The sequence below is a fragment of the Corylus avellana genome, chromosome 2 (genome assembly GCF_965113065.1).
Source record: "Corylus avellana chromosome 2, dhCorAvel1.hap1.2, whole genome shotgun sequence".
Classification (NCBI taxonomy): Eukaryota; Viridiplantae; Streptophyta; class Magnoliopsida; order Fagales; family Betulaceae; genus Corylus; species Corylus avellana.
The window spans coordinates 6,295,890-6,312,833 of NC_142491.1; the positions used below are offsets into that span (position 1 = coordinate 6,295,890).

General features: G+C 37.0%; 1 protein-coding gene, 1 long non-coding RNA gene and 1 pseudogene across 3 annotated transcripts; all 3 read right to left on the bottom strand.

Moving 5' to 3' along the window:
• Positions 1–2,490: 2,490 nt before the first annotated feature.
• LOC132173209 (putative disease resistance protein At3g14460) lies at positions 2,491–5,604 on the bottom strand (annotated as a pseudogene).
• Positions 5,605–10,336: 4,732 nt separating this feature from the next.
• Positions 10,337–10,967, bottom strand: LOC132176146 (uncharacterized). Its single transcript, XR_015911389.1, has 3 exons — positions 10,909–10,967; positions 10,673–10,830; positions 10,337–10,392 (listed from the first exon to the last, which is right to left on the bottom strand). It is a non-coding gene; the product is annotated as an uncharacterized LOC132176146 (long non-coding RNA).
• Positions 10,968–12,425: 1,458 nt separating this feature from the next.
• On the bottom strand, positions 12,426–16,160 carry LOC148587258 (putative disease resistance RPP13-like protein 1). 2 transcript variants are annotated; one of them, XM_088513433.1, is made up of 2 exons: positions 13,791–16,145; positions 12,426–13,640 (listed from the first exon to the last, which is right to left on the bottom strand). In XM_088513433.1, exons 1-2 carry the CDS (start codon positions 16,143–16,145, stop codon positions 12,426–12,428), a joined length of 3,570 nt encoding a protein of 1,189 aa, XP_088369559.1. The 2 variants fall into 2 exon arrangements, with proteins under 2 accessions (XP_088369559.1, XP_088369560.1); XM_088513434.1 differs by having other exon boundaries at positions 12,426–16,160.
• Positions 16,161–16,944: the final 784 nt, after the last annotated feature.

Below are 16,944 nucleotides of genomic sequence, written 5' to 3' on the forward strand. Positions count from 1 at the left end.
AAAGTAAGTTATAATACCCCTAACAACACTCTTCCTCTGACGAGAAAAGCTTTGAGCAAGGCTAGTTGCCCCACTAGTGCCGGGAATGCACTTTTAACCATTTTTTGGTATTTGAGTTGTAGATGAAGATATCCAACATCTTTGGGCACCTGTTAAATAGGAGTTAGTTTCCACTACTTATAACACAAATGATACCGTCATACAAAACCATTATGAAAGCAATCATTGTAGATGAACTCTCCAAAAAACCACTAATAACATGATTTCTTCTTGTTATTTTTTCAATAAAAAGAAAAAAAAAAAGAAATTATATGCAAACTGTTTTATCATTTTCCTAATATAACCAAACACAGCCATATATTACCCATACAAGTATGTCAATTTTTTAACTCAATTGAAAGGAAAGTATGTACTTTCCTTAGAAATATTCAGATACATAATTGTAAATAAAATATTGAAAGAAAACTGTCAGCAGAGTGCTTGACAGTAACAGTAAAGCAGCACAACAGCTGGGGAGAAAAAAAGAGCTCAACCTGTTCTTCATTTTTAAGATAAAAAAGTTTGTAGCTTTCTGCATTGTCTTTGAACTAAAATATAATCAAACAAACTGGTATCTTCAAGCTCATGATCAACTCAAATTCTATTAAACCCATAGGAATGACACCACCTAAAAAAAAGAAAGCATTATATCAGAGAAACTACTAGGATCAATGGGGCTTTACAAAATTAGATATTTTCATTCCTCCTGAAGCAAGTCACCACCAATAAAATAAATCTATTTAACTGAATAATGGCATAAAAAAGTACCATTTAAACAGAATCTTTTCATCTCATTTTGGAAGGGATGGAAGATAAAGTGGATTAAAACTAACATGTTGGTATGTAGTTTATGTCCACTCAAGAGAAACAAAAAAAGTCAAAGACAAAAAAAAAAAAAACAAAAAACAAAAAACAAAATAAAATGCTGGAGGATATAAAAAATCCTCTCCTGCCATTCATTACCTTTTCCCACGTGGATCTGAAGAGTTTCTTCCAGGGAGGTTTTATATGCCAGTTCATGGCTTCGTATGAGTTTGGTGAATTGAAGTTGGGCATTGGTGTAATAGGACTCCCAGTTACTGCACGCGATCGTATACTGACGTACTCCCCGCCGGCCGATCTATCAAGATGTCTTCACCAAAGTCGCTCTCACAAGCTGCCACAGACTCCAGAGAACTAGAGCCCGGGTATGCTCTATAAGTCTGTCCCATTCCTCTAGTACCAGGCTTCAGGAGAAAGATACAAATTGACAATTCAAAGCCTCTACTGCAGCAAAAAAGAGAGCAATATTCCCGTGATCTCAGTTTTGTACGCACCATAAGTCCAACAAGGCACCACTATATCTCCAAAAAAGAGAGCAAAATTTTCAGTACCTATTCATCAGAAAATAATAATATGTTGGAATCAATAAATAAATAGTAACACTTTCAGTACCAACAAATTCTTGACAACAATCCTCACACTAAAAACAGAACAACATCTCTTAGGAAACTGAAATATGTAAAAAAACACTCAACACTCCACACAAAACAGATCTGAGCTGCACAACAAATTTGGCTCTCTTTCCAGCTAGTCTCCACACATTTCATTCATCCAGATTTCGTAACACCACAGATTAGTGACTCCACTAATACTTTAAGACTGGCCCTCCATCCCATGACATTTTTTTTTCTGCACCACAATTTTTGTAACATGAGTTTACTGATTATATGATTTATGTTTTAAGGACACATTAAAACATAAGTTCCGATTAGCTATTGATTCTTTATTCTATCTCTTATATTTATTCCATAAATTCTTAACCAGTCGTTTCATTCGTAATTCTTCCCTATAAACTGGTCTGCGTTCTATGTAGATCTGTGCACATTTTCTAGAAGAACTGGATCATTTAAGGCAAGACCAGATATTTCTTTCAGCTAGTACATACCCATGTGAGTACTGGTTATCATGGAATCATATAGTTTTAAGCATGTCATATGCCATTGGAAAATAGAGGGCAAATTTCACTTGTTCACTTGCACATAACAATCTAAGCAGATCAGATATAACATATGCCTAGGATAACTAAATCAGATCAACACAGATGTTACCATTTTTTAATAAATAAAATAAATTTCTGGGTTTGAGTTCAGCAAATATAAAAGAGACGCAATTCGTAAAAAAATGAACCTTCAGGCATTCACGCCTCACAGGATCATAGATTATATTTGCTTGCCTCTTGCTTCTTGTAATTGTCACCCAGCTCTTTGAACTTCCAGATTCTGCTGATTAAAAGTTTCCCATACAATTAATTAAACAAATACACAAACAATTCGACAGTAATAAAAAGAAGCGAAATTTATTACGAGAAGCAAGAGGATCATATTACTAATTAGCTGATTGAGAAAAGCAATTACCTAATCGTTGTGCAGGTATTATAACTGAAAATGGGATTCTTGCGAGGCTTTTGGCTCATCCAATATAAACTTCCCAACCAATAATTACGTGATCGACGTCGGGAATCTTTCGTCGTTCTTTTCCTTTCTTGCTTTGCCACAATTTCCTCAACAAAGGACATCTTTGGATCTCAATTATAGAAAGGGGGGCAGGCAACACCTCTTTGGGCATGTACTTGAGCTTAGGGCAGTCACGGACGGTCAATTGTTGAAGAAAGGTGAGGTGCTGAAGCCCTTTCTTGTCCAAAGATTTCATATTTGGAAATCCAGAGAAGGAAAGATAAGTCAAACAAGAAGGCATCAACCCTGGCTCTGGAAAAGACACCACATCTTCAGATTTGCTACCGATATACAAACGTCTAATAGACGAAAGTTTTTGCAAACCCCATTCCATCCGACTAGCAAAGAGTTTCTCACAGTACTCAACGGTAACAGCCACCAAATTGGAAGCAAAGCCCCCTTCAGGTAACAATTCAACTTCTGGACATTCGGTTATACAAAAAATTTCAAGAGAACGAAGTATATGCATCTTCTCTGGCAATGACCTCAGACTTCCACAATTTTTGACAAAAAAGGATGTAAGGTTGGGGGCACGAATTCCTCCTTTTGGAAAAGATACAAAATTCGGGCAATTGCTGATGTAAATACGCAAGGTCACTAAATCACGTCCATGTTGTTCTGAAGCTGTATATGATTCCAGATTCGTACACCCAGAGATGTTGATTTTGTAAAGCTTTGGGAATAAATCTAATGGAAATGACTTGAGGGAATCACAATTGACCAAATTCAACGTTTCAAGGGATGAAAAGTCTAAGTGTGTTGGAAGCTCAAACTTCATACACTTTGTGATTGTTAACTCTTGAAGGCAGCCGTTGGAGTCCACCAGTCCTTGGGGAAGAGACTCTAGTGCGCCAAATCCATCAATTTTGAGCTTCTGCAGTCCGGTTGGCAACTCTTTTAACTGAACGTCATTACAATTTTTTAAATACAATTCGTGCAAAGAAGGAGCCCTTGGGAGTGAGGCAGCCAACTGCGGACATTCAAGAATTTCAAGTTTGGCTAAAGATGGAAGATGGATGGGCCTGTTAGCTTGGGGCATAAACTAATATAAAGCTGTTCAAGTTGAGGAAACGGTCCACCTTCATTTTCAGCACCAAAAGAAGTCCATTCCTCCCACTTCAACATTGGCTCAAACCTTAGAACTTTCAAGGCTCCAAATGGCTTAGCTGATGAAGAATCGCCCCCATAAAACTCACGATCCACTTTAACTACTTCAAACCCAACAACAAAGAGGTCCCGCAAAGAGGATAGTTGCCCAAGTGGTGGCAAGATACAACAATGTCTACAATTTTTTAGGCGAAGGGACACTATATTAAAGAATGAATGATGCCCGACCCAATCTGGAAGAGTTTCAGCGCCATAGTTGTTGATAGTAAGACTTTTCAAGTTATGATGAGGTCGAAGATTGTCAAGTACAGATCTTTGACATTCTGAAATATTAGTATCTAATGCATTCCACTCCAACACCAACTCCTCACGGTACTTCCTTTCTTTCAAGCATGCTTTCAAAGTATCCGAATGAGATACAACATTTTGGAGCTCTAAATTAGAAAGCCTTCCTCGGAGATTTGAAAGTTTTCCCAACTCTTCAATGCAAGCCCCGTTATGTTTGCTGATGATAAATTTAGTTAATGTTTGTAAACATTTTAGTCTACTCAACTGCATTGGCATCTCCTTTATGACAGTTCCAGTAATATCAACATGACGTAAATTAATGAGTTTTCACATATCTCTTGGTAATACTGAAAGATCTTCACAACCTGATAAATTCAATGTTTGCAAATTGCACAACTTACATAGAGAATCAAGCAACCTTCTAATTTTAGTGGAGGCAAGGTTCAAATAACGTAAATACTTAAGTTTGCCAATTGATTCGGGCAACTCAGTCATATTACGATAGCAAGATAGAGAGAGCACACGTAAGCATCTTAAATTTGGCAATAAATCAAGTGGTACTCTTTTAGCTAAGTAGAAGAATGAATAATCCCGTGGCGACAACTCCAATGGCAAGAATGTGCGCAATGACTAGACTCGTAAAGAGCCTCAAACTTCTTAAAGTTGTTATATGGTTCTCTTAAATACGACAAATGGTGAGTCTTGTTCAAAATTTCTTGGGAATTGTCCACCTCCAGTCTAAAGGTAAATTGTCTAGACACAAATTTTGCCAAGTCGTTGACAAGATCATGCATTATAAAACCTGATTTGTTGCCACTTGATTGTTCCAACAATGATCTTGATGCCAAGCAAGGAAGTAGTCTTCACCAACCTCTTCCTTTCCTTTGTTTCTAGTTTCTTCTAAGAAACCTTCTGCCATCCATAATAGGACTACTTGATCTTTTTCTAAAACATAATCCTTGGGAAATATTGAAAAGTAAGCAAAACATTGCTTTAATTGTGGGGGAAGATATTTGTAACTTAATATTAAAGCTGGAAGAATGTTTGTCTTGTCAATTGGCGAATCCCATAGTTCGCTCTTCAATATATTCTCCCATTCACCTACATCTAGTTTAGATCGCAAGAGAGCCCCAATAGCCTTGGCTACTAAAGGTAGACCTTCATACTTTTTCACAATTTGTCTACCAATTACTTCTAGCTCTGGACGTGCATCAAAGATCCCATCGAGGAATGCATATTTTGCAAATAGTGACCAACAATCTTCTTCCAGTAACATCTTTAGATAATGAGTTGGAATAGTACGCATGATTGATGCAACATCATCATTTTGTGTAGTTACAATGACCATACTTCCAGGTGCCCTAAACTTAAATGGCTTGCTTAACATCTCCCATTCAACATAATTCTCATTCCAAACATCATCTAGAACTAGTAGAAATTTTTTCTCCATCAATTTCTCATTTAGTGCAAGTTGAAGCTGATTTAGATTCTTACTACTAGTATTAGTTGACGAACATACTTCCTCTAAAATTGTTTTCGTAAGCTTTAACACGCCAAATTCATCTGAAACACAAACCCATGCTTGAAGGTCAAAATGTTCCTTAACCATCTTGTCCTTGTATACAAGCTGAGCAAGGGTGGTCTTGCCAATTCCCCCCATGCCGACTATGGGAATCACACACGAATTTTCATTGCAATTTACATCATCTAAGAGCAATAAGTTTATTATTTTTTTCTTATCATCATCCCTACCAAAAATACCAGATTCTTCGACCAAAGAAGTCGTGATTAATCTTTTTGATGATTCTCCTCCAACGCCTTCTCTTAGTCCTAGAACATCCTTTTGTCTTGCTAGATATTCTAGTTTGGCAAGTAGCTCTTTTATCTTTGGCTCTATCTCCTTGACAAAATGATGAAAGTGAATGAAATTTTCATCTCATGCATATTTAGAGCATTCACAATGGAGGAGCCAAATTTTAATGTAAAATGGCTCATCAAAACTCACTTTTATCTAGTTTAGCTAATGAAATTTTAAATGCCTCTACATCCGATTAGCTATTTTTTTTTATCTATATCATTTAAATATTATTAAAAGTGAGAAACGTTTTGAGAAAAAAAGAACATGTGAGGAAAAATGGGAAAAGTTTTGGGAAAAAGAGAACATGCAGAGAAAAAGTAGGAAAAGTTTTGGAAAAAAGAGAAAACAGGTAAGAGAAACAATAAAAAATAAAATGGCTCCCTTAAAAGTGTTGCTACATTTAGCTTTTTTTTAAATCTTCCAATCAAATATCTATTTTACATTTTCTTTTGGCTAATCCAAAGTGGGGAATTTTTTAAACATTTGAAGAGCCATTTTAGATAAAAGTAGCATTTAGTTCTTCCATTAGAAATACTCTTATACAACAAAGCTAATGCAACACAAGCTTATACAACACAGCCAACCTGACTGCAACTTCACCAATCTGCTAATTAACCTATGTCAAATGCAAAATATTCCATTACAAGAACAGATCTGCATCATGCAGATACCAACTAAACATAGGAAAGGCCCACCACTAACCTGGTAATAGGAGCAAAACCCCTACACCGTACCTACACCCCACAACCCAAGGTCAGGCGACAAACTCACATGGACAACAAGTCCTTATTGAAAACAAAAAACAAAAACTTCCCGAGCAGCAACGGAGAAACACGACATCATAGACATCCCCAAGAAGACGCACCAAGGCAGATCAGGATCTAGATCTAGAACTATAAACAGTTAACACAGATCTAAAAAACCCCTACCGAAACAAAAATCGGAGGAGGCCACAGAGAATACACCACGCACTGCTGCTGAAGAAGGGGAAGGAGGGAAGATCTAGAGCAAAACTAGATCTTCCCTCCCAAGGATTTTATTTTCTCTTGAAGGAAGAAACAAGCTCTATCTTGCAATAATATAGGGCGGCTTGAGTTGGATATTATATATTAAGGAGGGCTGGTAAACATATGGACAGAATTTTCGGTACAGTGTTTTCTTCTAAATTGGTTCTGATGAATTTTTTATTACATAATAATAATAATATGTATTCTTTGAGCATGTGAAAATTACATATTTTTTTAGTAGTAAAAAAAATTTAGAAGAAATTTTAATAAAATAACATGTATATCTCACATGTTATTAAAAAATCAAGTATTTCTCATATGCTCAAAAGACACGTGTTATTATTATAGATTGAGTTGAAGAAGCTCTAACAACCCAATTTGAAAAAAAATTCTGTCAAAATTTTCGTCTAAAAATGTATTAGAATATCTTATTTGAGAGGAATTAAGAAGCAAAGGTATCACCTCCAATAATTTCATTATCTTTTAAGAGAATCCATTCGACCTAAATGACGGTTTGCACGTAATTCCTTGTATTTTCCATAATCTTTTAAGAAAATCTTACAATTTTTTTTTTCTTCACTGAAACCACAAAAAGTGGGCATAAGTTTCTGTAAAGATGCTGGCTGTGCTGTAATTTGATTATAAGAACTTGAAATTTTCACACAGTTGCTTAAGCACATGTCTCAAACTTAAATTAATAGAAAAAAAAAGTGAATTTAATATATATTTATATTCTAATTGAATGAAGGAAGGTGGTTAAGAGAATGGTCTTTACCACTTTTGGCTCGAATGGAAGCAAGAATGTGAGAACTTATGGGAATACTTCCAAAAATAAAAAGCGACCCATTTAGCTAAAACATGTGTACGATGATTGGCACATCTAAATACTTTCGAAGCATTCTTGCTAAGAAAGGAGGATAGAACAAGACTAATATCCGAAATACAATTAGCAAATGATCAAGAAGAAAAAAGAGAGGGATTGTTTATAGCTAGAACAACCAAGAGTGCATCTCCCTCAATAATAAAATTATCACAGTTGAGAGAGGTAGCCATGGGGGTTGTGAGGAGTGCAGCAAAAGCTTCTCCAGCAAGAGCATCCAAAGAGGGCAGCTTGTGTGTCACTGCCATGATAATATTCCCAAAATCATCACTGAGGACACCAGCAGCAACAGAGAAGGAACCACGGACAGCAACATCAAAGTTGCCCTTGAGACTTCCAACTGGGGGGAAACCACAGTGATGGTAATTGGTAAGGCAAATTCTTCTTCCATAGTGCACCTAAATGTTTCTTGACCTCCAAATACAGTCCAAGGTAAGGGCTGCAAACAACTGAAATTTATTAACATCAGGAACATGAATAGCAAGTTTTTCCACAGGAAAAACAATAGCTAAAATCCATTCTGCAATGGGCTTAGTAGAGAACCAGCTGTGATAAACGGCCATGAGGAATTTCTCCAAAGAATACTCGCCAATCTACACTCCAAAAAAATATGACAAAGGGTCTCAAGAGGACCCTTACAAAAAGGGCACACCCAAGCATTAGCTACATCAGAAAAAACAAATCTACTAATGTTTGCCCTAGAAGGCAATATATCCCAAGCAATTTTCCACAACAAATGCTTAAAGCCTAGCTTGAAGTTTTAGCCCCCAATGGGACAGCCAGGCTTCCTCAGAAAGAGGGGATTTACGGCCACTAAAGAAAAAGGAACCATGTTTACTGGTTTTTAATGGAAGAAATGAAGGAAGGAGATTGCAAACAGAAGAGCAAAATGAGATTGCAATGGAAGATCAAGTGAAAGGAAATGAAAGGAAGATGAATGGAGCAAACGGCAGAGTAAAAAGAGAATGCAATGGAAGAAAATGAAGGAAATGGAGGAAGGTGATTGCAAGAAAAAGGAGATCAGATGCTATCAAGATTTGAGTCTTCCCAAGTCTTGCAAGCAAACCTCTTATGTTTGGCTTGTACCTTAGATTGCTCTTTTTTGAGGCTAAGAGATAGTAGAAACTGTTTTGATCAAGAGATATATAATGTGGTGTTTGAGCATCATTTCGGATCAAGATCCCTCAAGAATGAACGTGCAGAGGTTCCCTCAAAATCAATTCAGTTTTTCGAATCATGGATAAAAAACAACACCGTTACATATGCTGCGTGTCCCAGACTTACACTTTTAGGGTACTCTTAAACATGATCACCATCTCGCCAAATGAAGTCTTCCAAGCTATCATAAGTAGATAATGTCCAGTTTCTATACCTTACATATCTTCCATATCTCCTCCGATGCTCAACCCACAAATGGTCCGGATCAACATCTCCCATGTTCTGGACCTTCCTCCCAGTATACGCCAGATGTGGTCCTGGTAGAGAAGCCCCATATATGAGAAAGAAAACTCGTCAACATATCTGCAATACAACCAACAAAAAATAAAGAATAATCGATAGGTGATCCAAAATGTACCGAAAGAATAATCTTAGTATAAGAAAAAAGGAAGCATACAATGACATTTCTCGTTAGCAATACCAAAATCTGTCAAAATGTAGGAAAGTAATGAAAATGAAGGTCAATTAGTCATGTAGATAAAGGAACCCTCATCATAGAACCACACACCTTCACAAGCAAGACACTCAAAGTTCTGACCTGAAACTACAATGCAATGCAAGCTGTAGGTGACTAAGGATCTTAAGGCACACAGTTTATCATAAGATTCACAAATGAAGTTCTGAAAACTCAAAACATAAACAAAATTGCTGCTTTCATAATCATTTCTATCACCTCATTAGCCTTTTAAGTTTCAATTTCGTTTTACTAATAGTATAACACTGAATTTGAAATGAATTTTGAGCAGAGTTGAATGCATACTTCTTTGAATGGGGTGGGGGTGTCTTCAGCTTCAAGAATATGTATAACTTGTCCCATTTTTTGCCGCTTCTGTGCATTAGGGTCTACAGAACGTAAAGCCACAAGAAGAGACCGCTTCAATGCCCTTGAAGTAGGCTTCTCAAGTAGCTTTGGATCCAATACTCCTTCCGGATTCCTGTTTGCAACCATATTCTTAAGTCACTCAACTAAGTTTACATAAACATTCTTGGCTTTTTAGTTAAAAGCAACATGGAAGATGAAATTCTACTATATTTGAAGCAAACTGATATTCCTATGACAAAGGTTGTAATGTAGCTACTCTCTGAGCCGAGGAGCTTGGCAAGGCCAAAATTTGAAACCTTTGGATTCCACAGCATGTCAACTGAAATGTTACTCAATTTTTATGTCGTGGTAAACTACTTTGGGTTCTAGTGCCTCATGAAAGTAAGCTAGCCTACATGATTAGTCCAGTTTTAAACATGTTTATTCAAGTGGCCAATACAATGCCATGGATGAGATGCAGGGAAAGGACTGAATATATAAAAATAAGGTTCAAATGTGAGTGACCACAATATAGGTTCATATATAATATGTTGGAGATGACCACAATATTTCAAACATACATCAGTAACAGTCCCACCAATACATGTTATGAGCAGAAGGAGAGGTAAATAATACCTTCAATGAATCAACCATGGCGCCAAACTTTGCCAATGTGGTCACAGCACTAGCCCGAACAGCTGCATTCACAAAATTGCTGAATTTAGCACACATTCTCAGTTGAAACTGTTTGCAACAGAAAATCCATATACAGTGAAGGGTATGTAGATAACCAAGTCCATATGCAGAAAATTGAATTTTTTAAGTGTTTGATTATGCATGAGAAACCATAGGAAAATAGTGGGCAAGTGCCAAGAAATGCTACAGTAAAAGATCAACTCTGGTATTGATTAAATAATCTGTTAGTCATCAAACACATATGCGGAAGAATGAAGTGTTTGCGGCAAATCATTCACTTACCCAATGGAAAGATTTCATGCAGAAAGAATGAAATCTTTCTGCATTGGCAAAGTCTTCTTCGGAGCAAAATCCCCAATGGGATGGAGACGGGAAGCCAGCAACTACACCAATTTCAATTCTGAGCATATGACACAAGATATTGACAATGAAAAGTGACTCTGCAAAAGAACCCACAAAGGAATTGAGGATAGACAATGAAATAGAGATCTATAGAAACACAAACCACCGAAGCAAACCTGTAGATTCGCAGAGCATCTGACCATCCATAGCTTTACAAAAACTTAATGGTAATTTTTGGTGGCATTGACCGCAAAAGACTCCATAGGCTTTGATTATTTTGACCGGAATGAGGAATTATAGGAAGAACTTTGTCCCATCAAAGACTAATTATATTGATAATTAGCTCCCTTAATCCAATTGAAAACCCCACCATTCCTGTGATGAAAAATATTCTTAATACTACTACTAGCCCATAATCCAATTGATCAAAAACCATACTTATCAATGAGATGCACAAATTTTTTAACGTTGAAGGACTCTAGCTAAGAGGTATCTGAGGATGTAAAAAATCCTCTGCTGCCATTCATTACCTTTCCCTACATACAAGCTTTCAGGAGAAAGATACAAATTGACAATTCAAAGCCTCTACTGCAGAAAACAAGAGAGCAATATTCCCATGAAAACAATAGCATTATTCACCAGAAAATAAGTATATGTTGGAATAAATAAATAGTAACACTTTCATACCAAAAAATTCTTGACAACAATCCTCACACTAAAAACAGAACAATATCTCTTAAGAAACTGAAATAATATGTAAAAAAACACTCACACTCCACATACAAGAGATCTGAGCTGCACAACAAATTTCATTCATTCAGATTTCGTGCCTCCACTAATACTTTAAGACTCACCCTCCATCCCATGACATTCTTTTTTCTGCACCACAATTTTTGTACCATGAGTTTACTGAATCTATGATTTATGTTCTAACGACACAATAAAACACAAGTTCAGATTAGATATTGATTCTTTATTCTATCTGTTATATTTATTCCATAAATTCTTCACAAGTCGTTTCATTCGTAATTCTTCCCTATAAACTGGTCTGCGTTCTAATTAGATCTGTGCACATTTTCTAGAAGAACTGAATCATTTAAGGCAAGACCAGATATTTCTTTCAGCTAGTACCCATGTGAGTTGAGTACTGGTTATCATGGATTCATATAATTTTAAGCATGTAATATGCAATTGGAAAATAGAGGGCAAATTTCACGTGTTCACTTGCACATAACAATCTAAGCAGATCAGATAGAACATGTGCCTCGGATAACTAAATCAGATCAACACAGATGTTACCATTTTTTAATAAAAAATAAATAAATTTCTGGGTTTGAATTCAGCAAATATGAAAGAGACGCAATTCGTGAAAAAATGAACCAAATATTTAGGAGTTGGAGTAATTGGCTAACCTTCAGGCATTCACGATTTAAGGATCGTAGATTCTATTTGCCTGCCTATTGCTTCTTGTAATTGTCACCCAGCTCTTCGAACTTCCAGATTCTGTTGATTAAAAGTTTCCCAAACAATTAATTAAACAAATACACAAAAAATTCGAAAGTAATAAAAAGAAGCGAAATTTATTAGGAGAAGCAAGAGGATTATATTTATAATTAGCTGATTGAGAAAAGCAATTACCTAATCGATGTGCTGGTATTATAACTGAAAATGGGACTCTTGCGAGGCTTTTGGCTCATCCAAAATAAACTTCCCAATCAAAAAGTACGTTATCGACGTCGGGAATCTTTCGTCCTTCTTTTTCTTTCTTGCTTTGCCACCATTTCCTCAACAAAGGGCATCTATAGATCTCTATTTCAGACAGGGAGGCTGGCAACACCTCTTTGGGCATGTACTTGAGCTTAGGGCAGTCGACGACCACCAATAGTTGAAGAGAGGTGAGGTGTTGAAGCCCTTTCTTGTCTAAAGAATTCATATTTGGAAATCCATGGAACCAAAGAGAAGTCAAACAAGAAGGCATCAACCCAGGCTCTGGAAAAGACACCACCTCTTCACATTTGCTACCGATACACAAAGATGTAATAGACGAGAGATTTTGCAAACCCCACTCCATCCGACTGGCAAAGAGTTTCTCACAATACACAAAGACAAGAAGTTCCAGATTGGAAGGAAAGCCCCCTTCAGGTAACAATTCAACTTCTGGACAATCGGCTATTTTAAAAATTTCAAGAGAAGGAAGGAGTATGTGCATCTTCTCTGGCAGTGACCTCAGACTTTCACAATTAATGACCCAAAAGGATTTAAGGTTGGGGGCACGAATTCCCCCTTTTGGAAAAGATACAAAATTCGGGCAATAGCTGATGTAAATATCCAAGGTCACTAAATCACGTCCATGATGTTCTGAAGCTGTAAATGATTCCAGATTCGTACACCCAGAGATGTCGATTTTATAAAGCTTTGGGAATAAATCTAATGGAAATGACTTGAGGGAATCACAATTGTCCAACGCCAACGTTTCAATGGATGAAAAGTCTAAGTGTGTTGGGAGCTCTAACTTCATACACTTTTTGATTGTTAACTTTTGAAGGCAGCCATTGGAGTCCACCAGTCCTTGGGGAAGAGACTCTAATGCGCCAAATCCTTCAATTTTGAGCTTCTGGAGTCCGGTTGGCAACTCCTTTAACTGAGCCTCATTACAATTTTCTAAATACAATTCGTGCAAAGAAGGAGCCCTTGGGAGTGAGGCAGCCAACTGCGGACATTCAAAAATCACAAGTTTGGCTAAAGAAGGAAGATGGATGGGCAGCTCTCCAGTTAGCTTGGGGCAGAAACTAATATAAAGCTCTTCAAGTTGAGGAAAATGTCCACCTTCATTTTCAGCACCAAAAGAAGACCATTCCTCCCACCTCAACATTTGCTCGAACCTGAGAACTTTCAAGGCTCCAAATGGCTTAGCTGATGAAGAATTGCTCACATAAAACTCACGATCCACTTTAACTACTTCTTCAAACCCAACAACAAAGAGGTCCCGCAAAGAGAATAGTTGCCCAAGTGGTGGCAAGTTACAACAATGTCTACAGTTTTCTAAGCGAAGGGACACTATATTAAAGAATGAATGATGCCCGACCCAATCTGGAAGAGTTCCAGCGCCATAGTTTTTGATAGTGAGACTTTTTAAGTTACTATTAGGCCGAAGATTGTCTAGTACAGATCTTTGACATTCTGAAATATTAGTTTCTAATGCATTCCATTCCAACACCAACTCCTTAAGGTACTTCCTTTCTTTCAAGCATGCTTTCAAAGCATGCGTAGGAGATACAACATTTTGGAGCTCTAAAATAGAAAGCCTTCCTTGGAGATTTGAAAGTTTTTCCAACTCTTCAATGCGAGCCCCACTATGTTTGCTGATGATAAATTTAGTTAATGTTCGTAGAAATTTTAGTCTACTCAACTGCATTGGCATCTCCTTTATGGCAGTTCCAGTAATATCAAGATGACGTAAATTAACGAGTTTCCGCATATCTCTTGGTAATAAAGCAAGATATCGACAACTTGCTAAATTCAATGTTTGCAAATTGCACAACTTACATATGAAATCAGGCAACCTTCTAATTTTAGTGGAGGCAAGGTTCAAATAACGTAAATGCTTAAGTTTGCCAATTGATTCGGGCAACTCAGTCATATTATAATACTGAGATAGAGAGAGCACCCGTAAGCATCTTAAATTTGGCAATAAATCAAGTGGTACTATTTTAGCTAAGAAGTGGGAGTAATTATCCGGTGGTGACAACGGCAATGGCAAGAATGTGTGCAATCGAGTAGCCTCGTAAAGAGCCTCAAACTTCTTAAAGTTGTCATATTTTTTTCTTAAATACGATAAATGACGAGTCTTCTCCACAATATTTTGAGAATGGTCAACCTCCAGTCTAAAGGTAAATTGTCCGGACACAAATTTTGCCAAGTCGTTGACAAGATCATGCATTATAAAACCTGATTTATTGCTACTTGATTGTTCCAACAATGATCTTGATGCCAAAGCAAGGAAGTAATCTTCACCAACCTCTTCCATTCTTTTGTTTCCAATTTCTTCTAAGAAACCTTCTGCCATCCATAATAAGATTACTTGATCCTTTTCTAAAACATAATCTTTGGGAAATATTGAGCAGTAAGCAAAGCATTGCTTTAAATGTGAAGGAAGATATTTGTAACTTAATCTTAGTGCTGGAAGTATGTTTGTCTTGTCAATTGGCAAATCCCATAGTTCGCTCTTCAATATCTTCTCCCATTCATCCACGTCTAGTTTAGATCGGAGGAGAGCCCCAATTGTCTTGGCTGCTAAAGGTAGGCCTTCACACTTTTTCACAATTTGTCTACCAATTACTTCTAGCTCTGGACGTGCATCAGAGATGCCATCGAGGAATGCATGTTTTGAAAATAGTGACCAACAATCTTCTTCCAGTAACGTCTTTAGACGATGAGTTGGAATAGTGCGCATGACTGATGCAACATCGTCATTGCGTGTAGTTACAATAACCGTACTTCCAGGTGCTCCAGATTTAAACTGCTTGCTTAACATCTCCCAATCAACATAATTCTCATTCCAAACATCATCTAGAACTAGTAGAAATTTCTTCCCCATCAGTTTTTCATTTAGTGTAAGTTGAAGCAGATTTAAATTCTTACTATCAGTATTAGCAAACGAACCTACTTCCTCTAACATTGTTTTCGTAAGCTTTAACACGTCAAATTCATCCGAAACACAAACCCATGCTTGAAGGTCAAAATGCTCCTTCACCATCTTGTCCTTGTATACAAGTTGAGCAAGGGTGGTCTTGCCAATTCCTCCCATGCCGACTATGGGAATCACACACAGATTTTCATTGCAACATGCATCATCCGAGACCAATAAGCTTATTATTTTTTCCTTATCATCATCCCTACCAAAAATATCAGATTCTTCGACCAAAGAAGTCGTGATTAATCTTTTTGATGATTCTCCTCCAACGCCTTCTCTTAGACCTAGAACATCCTTCTGTCTTGCTAGATATTCTAGATTGCCAAGCAGCTCTTTTATCTTTGGCTCTATCTCCTTGACAAAATGACTGAAAAAAGTAGAGATGGAGTTTCGTACCTTAGTTGCAGTAGTTTGAAATTCAGCTTCCAACTTACGCTGCAAGGCTTCAGTGGCTATCTCATCTAAGACGTCTTCTGCATCGTAGACAACATCTTTCAACATATGAAGCCACTCTTTCACAGAAAGATCCGAAAGTTGCTTTTCCTCCGCATCTTCACACAGTTTATGAACGGACATCAATGCTATCTTCAACTTCTCTACGTCTCCTTTGTTGAGTTTGCGCTGCCGAAAGAAGTCCACGAATTCAGGAGACGCCATCTTGTCAAATAACACTTTGAGGGAGGCGGAGAGAAAAGCTCCTCCCACTAAGGCCCCAGCCATGTTTTCTGGCTTGTAATGGAAGAAATAAAAGGAAATAAAGGAAGGTGATTGCAAACAGGGGAGCAAAGTGAGATTGGAATGGAAGATCAAATGAAAGGAAATGAAGGAAGGTGAATGGAGCGCAAACGCGCGGCAGAGTAAAAGGAGAATGCAATGGAAGAAAATGAAGGAAATGGAAGTGATGGACCCACACGGCTGCTCGGGAAAAAAAAAGAAATGGACCCACACCTCTCATGGACGAGTAAAAGTGGCACTCAATTAATGAGAGCCATTTGCGTCAGCTTTGCGGCATATTTGATTTATACGAGAAAAAAAAGTAAGAATATTTTATATGAAAAAGTAAAAATTTGTTTTATAGTGATTTTTTTATTTGAATAATAATAATAAGTGATTGATATGATGTAAAAAGTAAAAAGGTAGAAATTAATTTTGAAAAAATTTTTTTTTGGAACTTTGGGTCCTTGGGTACAGCCCTTCCCCAAACGCAGCCATATTTTGAAGCCCCAGTTTAAAAAAGGAAATAGAGGAAAATGGATGGAGTAAGAGTACTAGCAGGAGATGCCTATATATGACTTATATGTCATTTCATTTTTTATGTTTAGAGAAAATTTCAAAAAAATCACAAAAACTTACTCATATTAGATTTTTTATATTTAACCAACACTCAAGGGTTACTACAGTGTTTCCCAATGTATATGGAACCAAAAGTGGTTTCCGCTACGGTTGTTCTCAATGTGTATGAAACTAAAAGTGGTTTCCTATATATTATTTTAATATAAATATTTCTCTTTCCTTTATC

Excerpts from the sequence above, each read along its gene's own strand:
- LOC148587258 (XM_088513434.1), bottom strand. The coding sequence starts at position 16,145 with ATGGCTGGGGCCTTAGTGGGAGGAGCTTTTCTCTCCGCCTCCCTCAAA.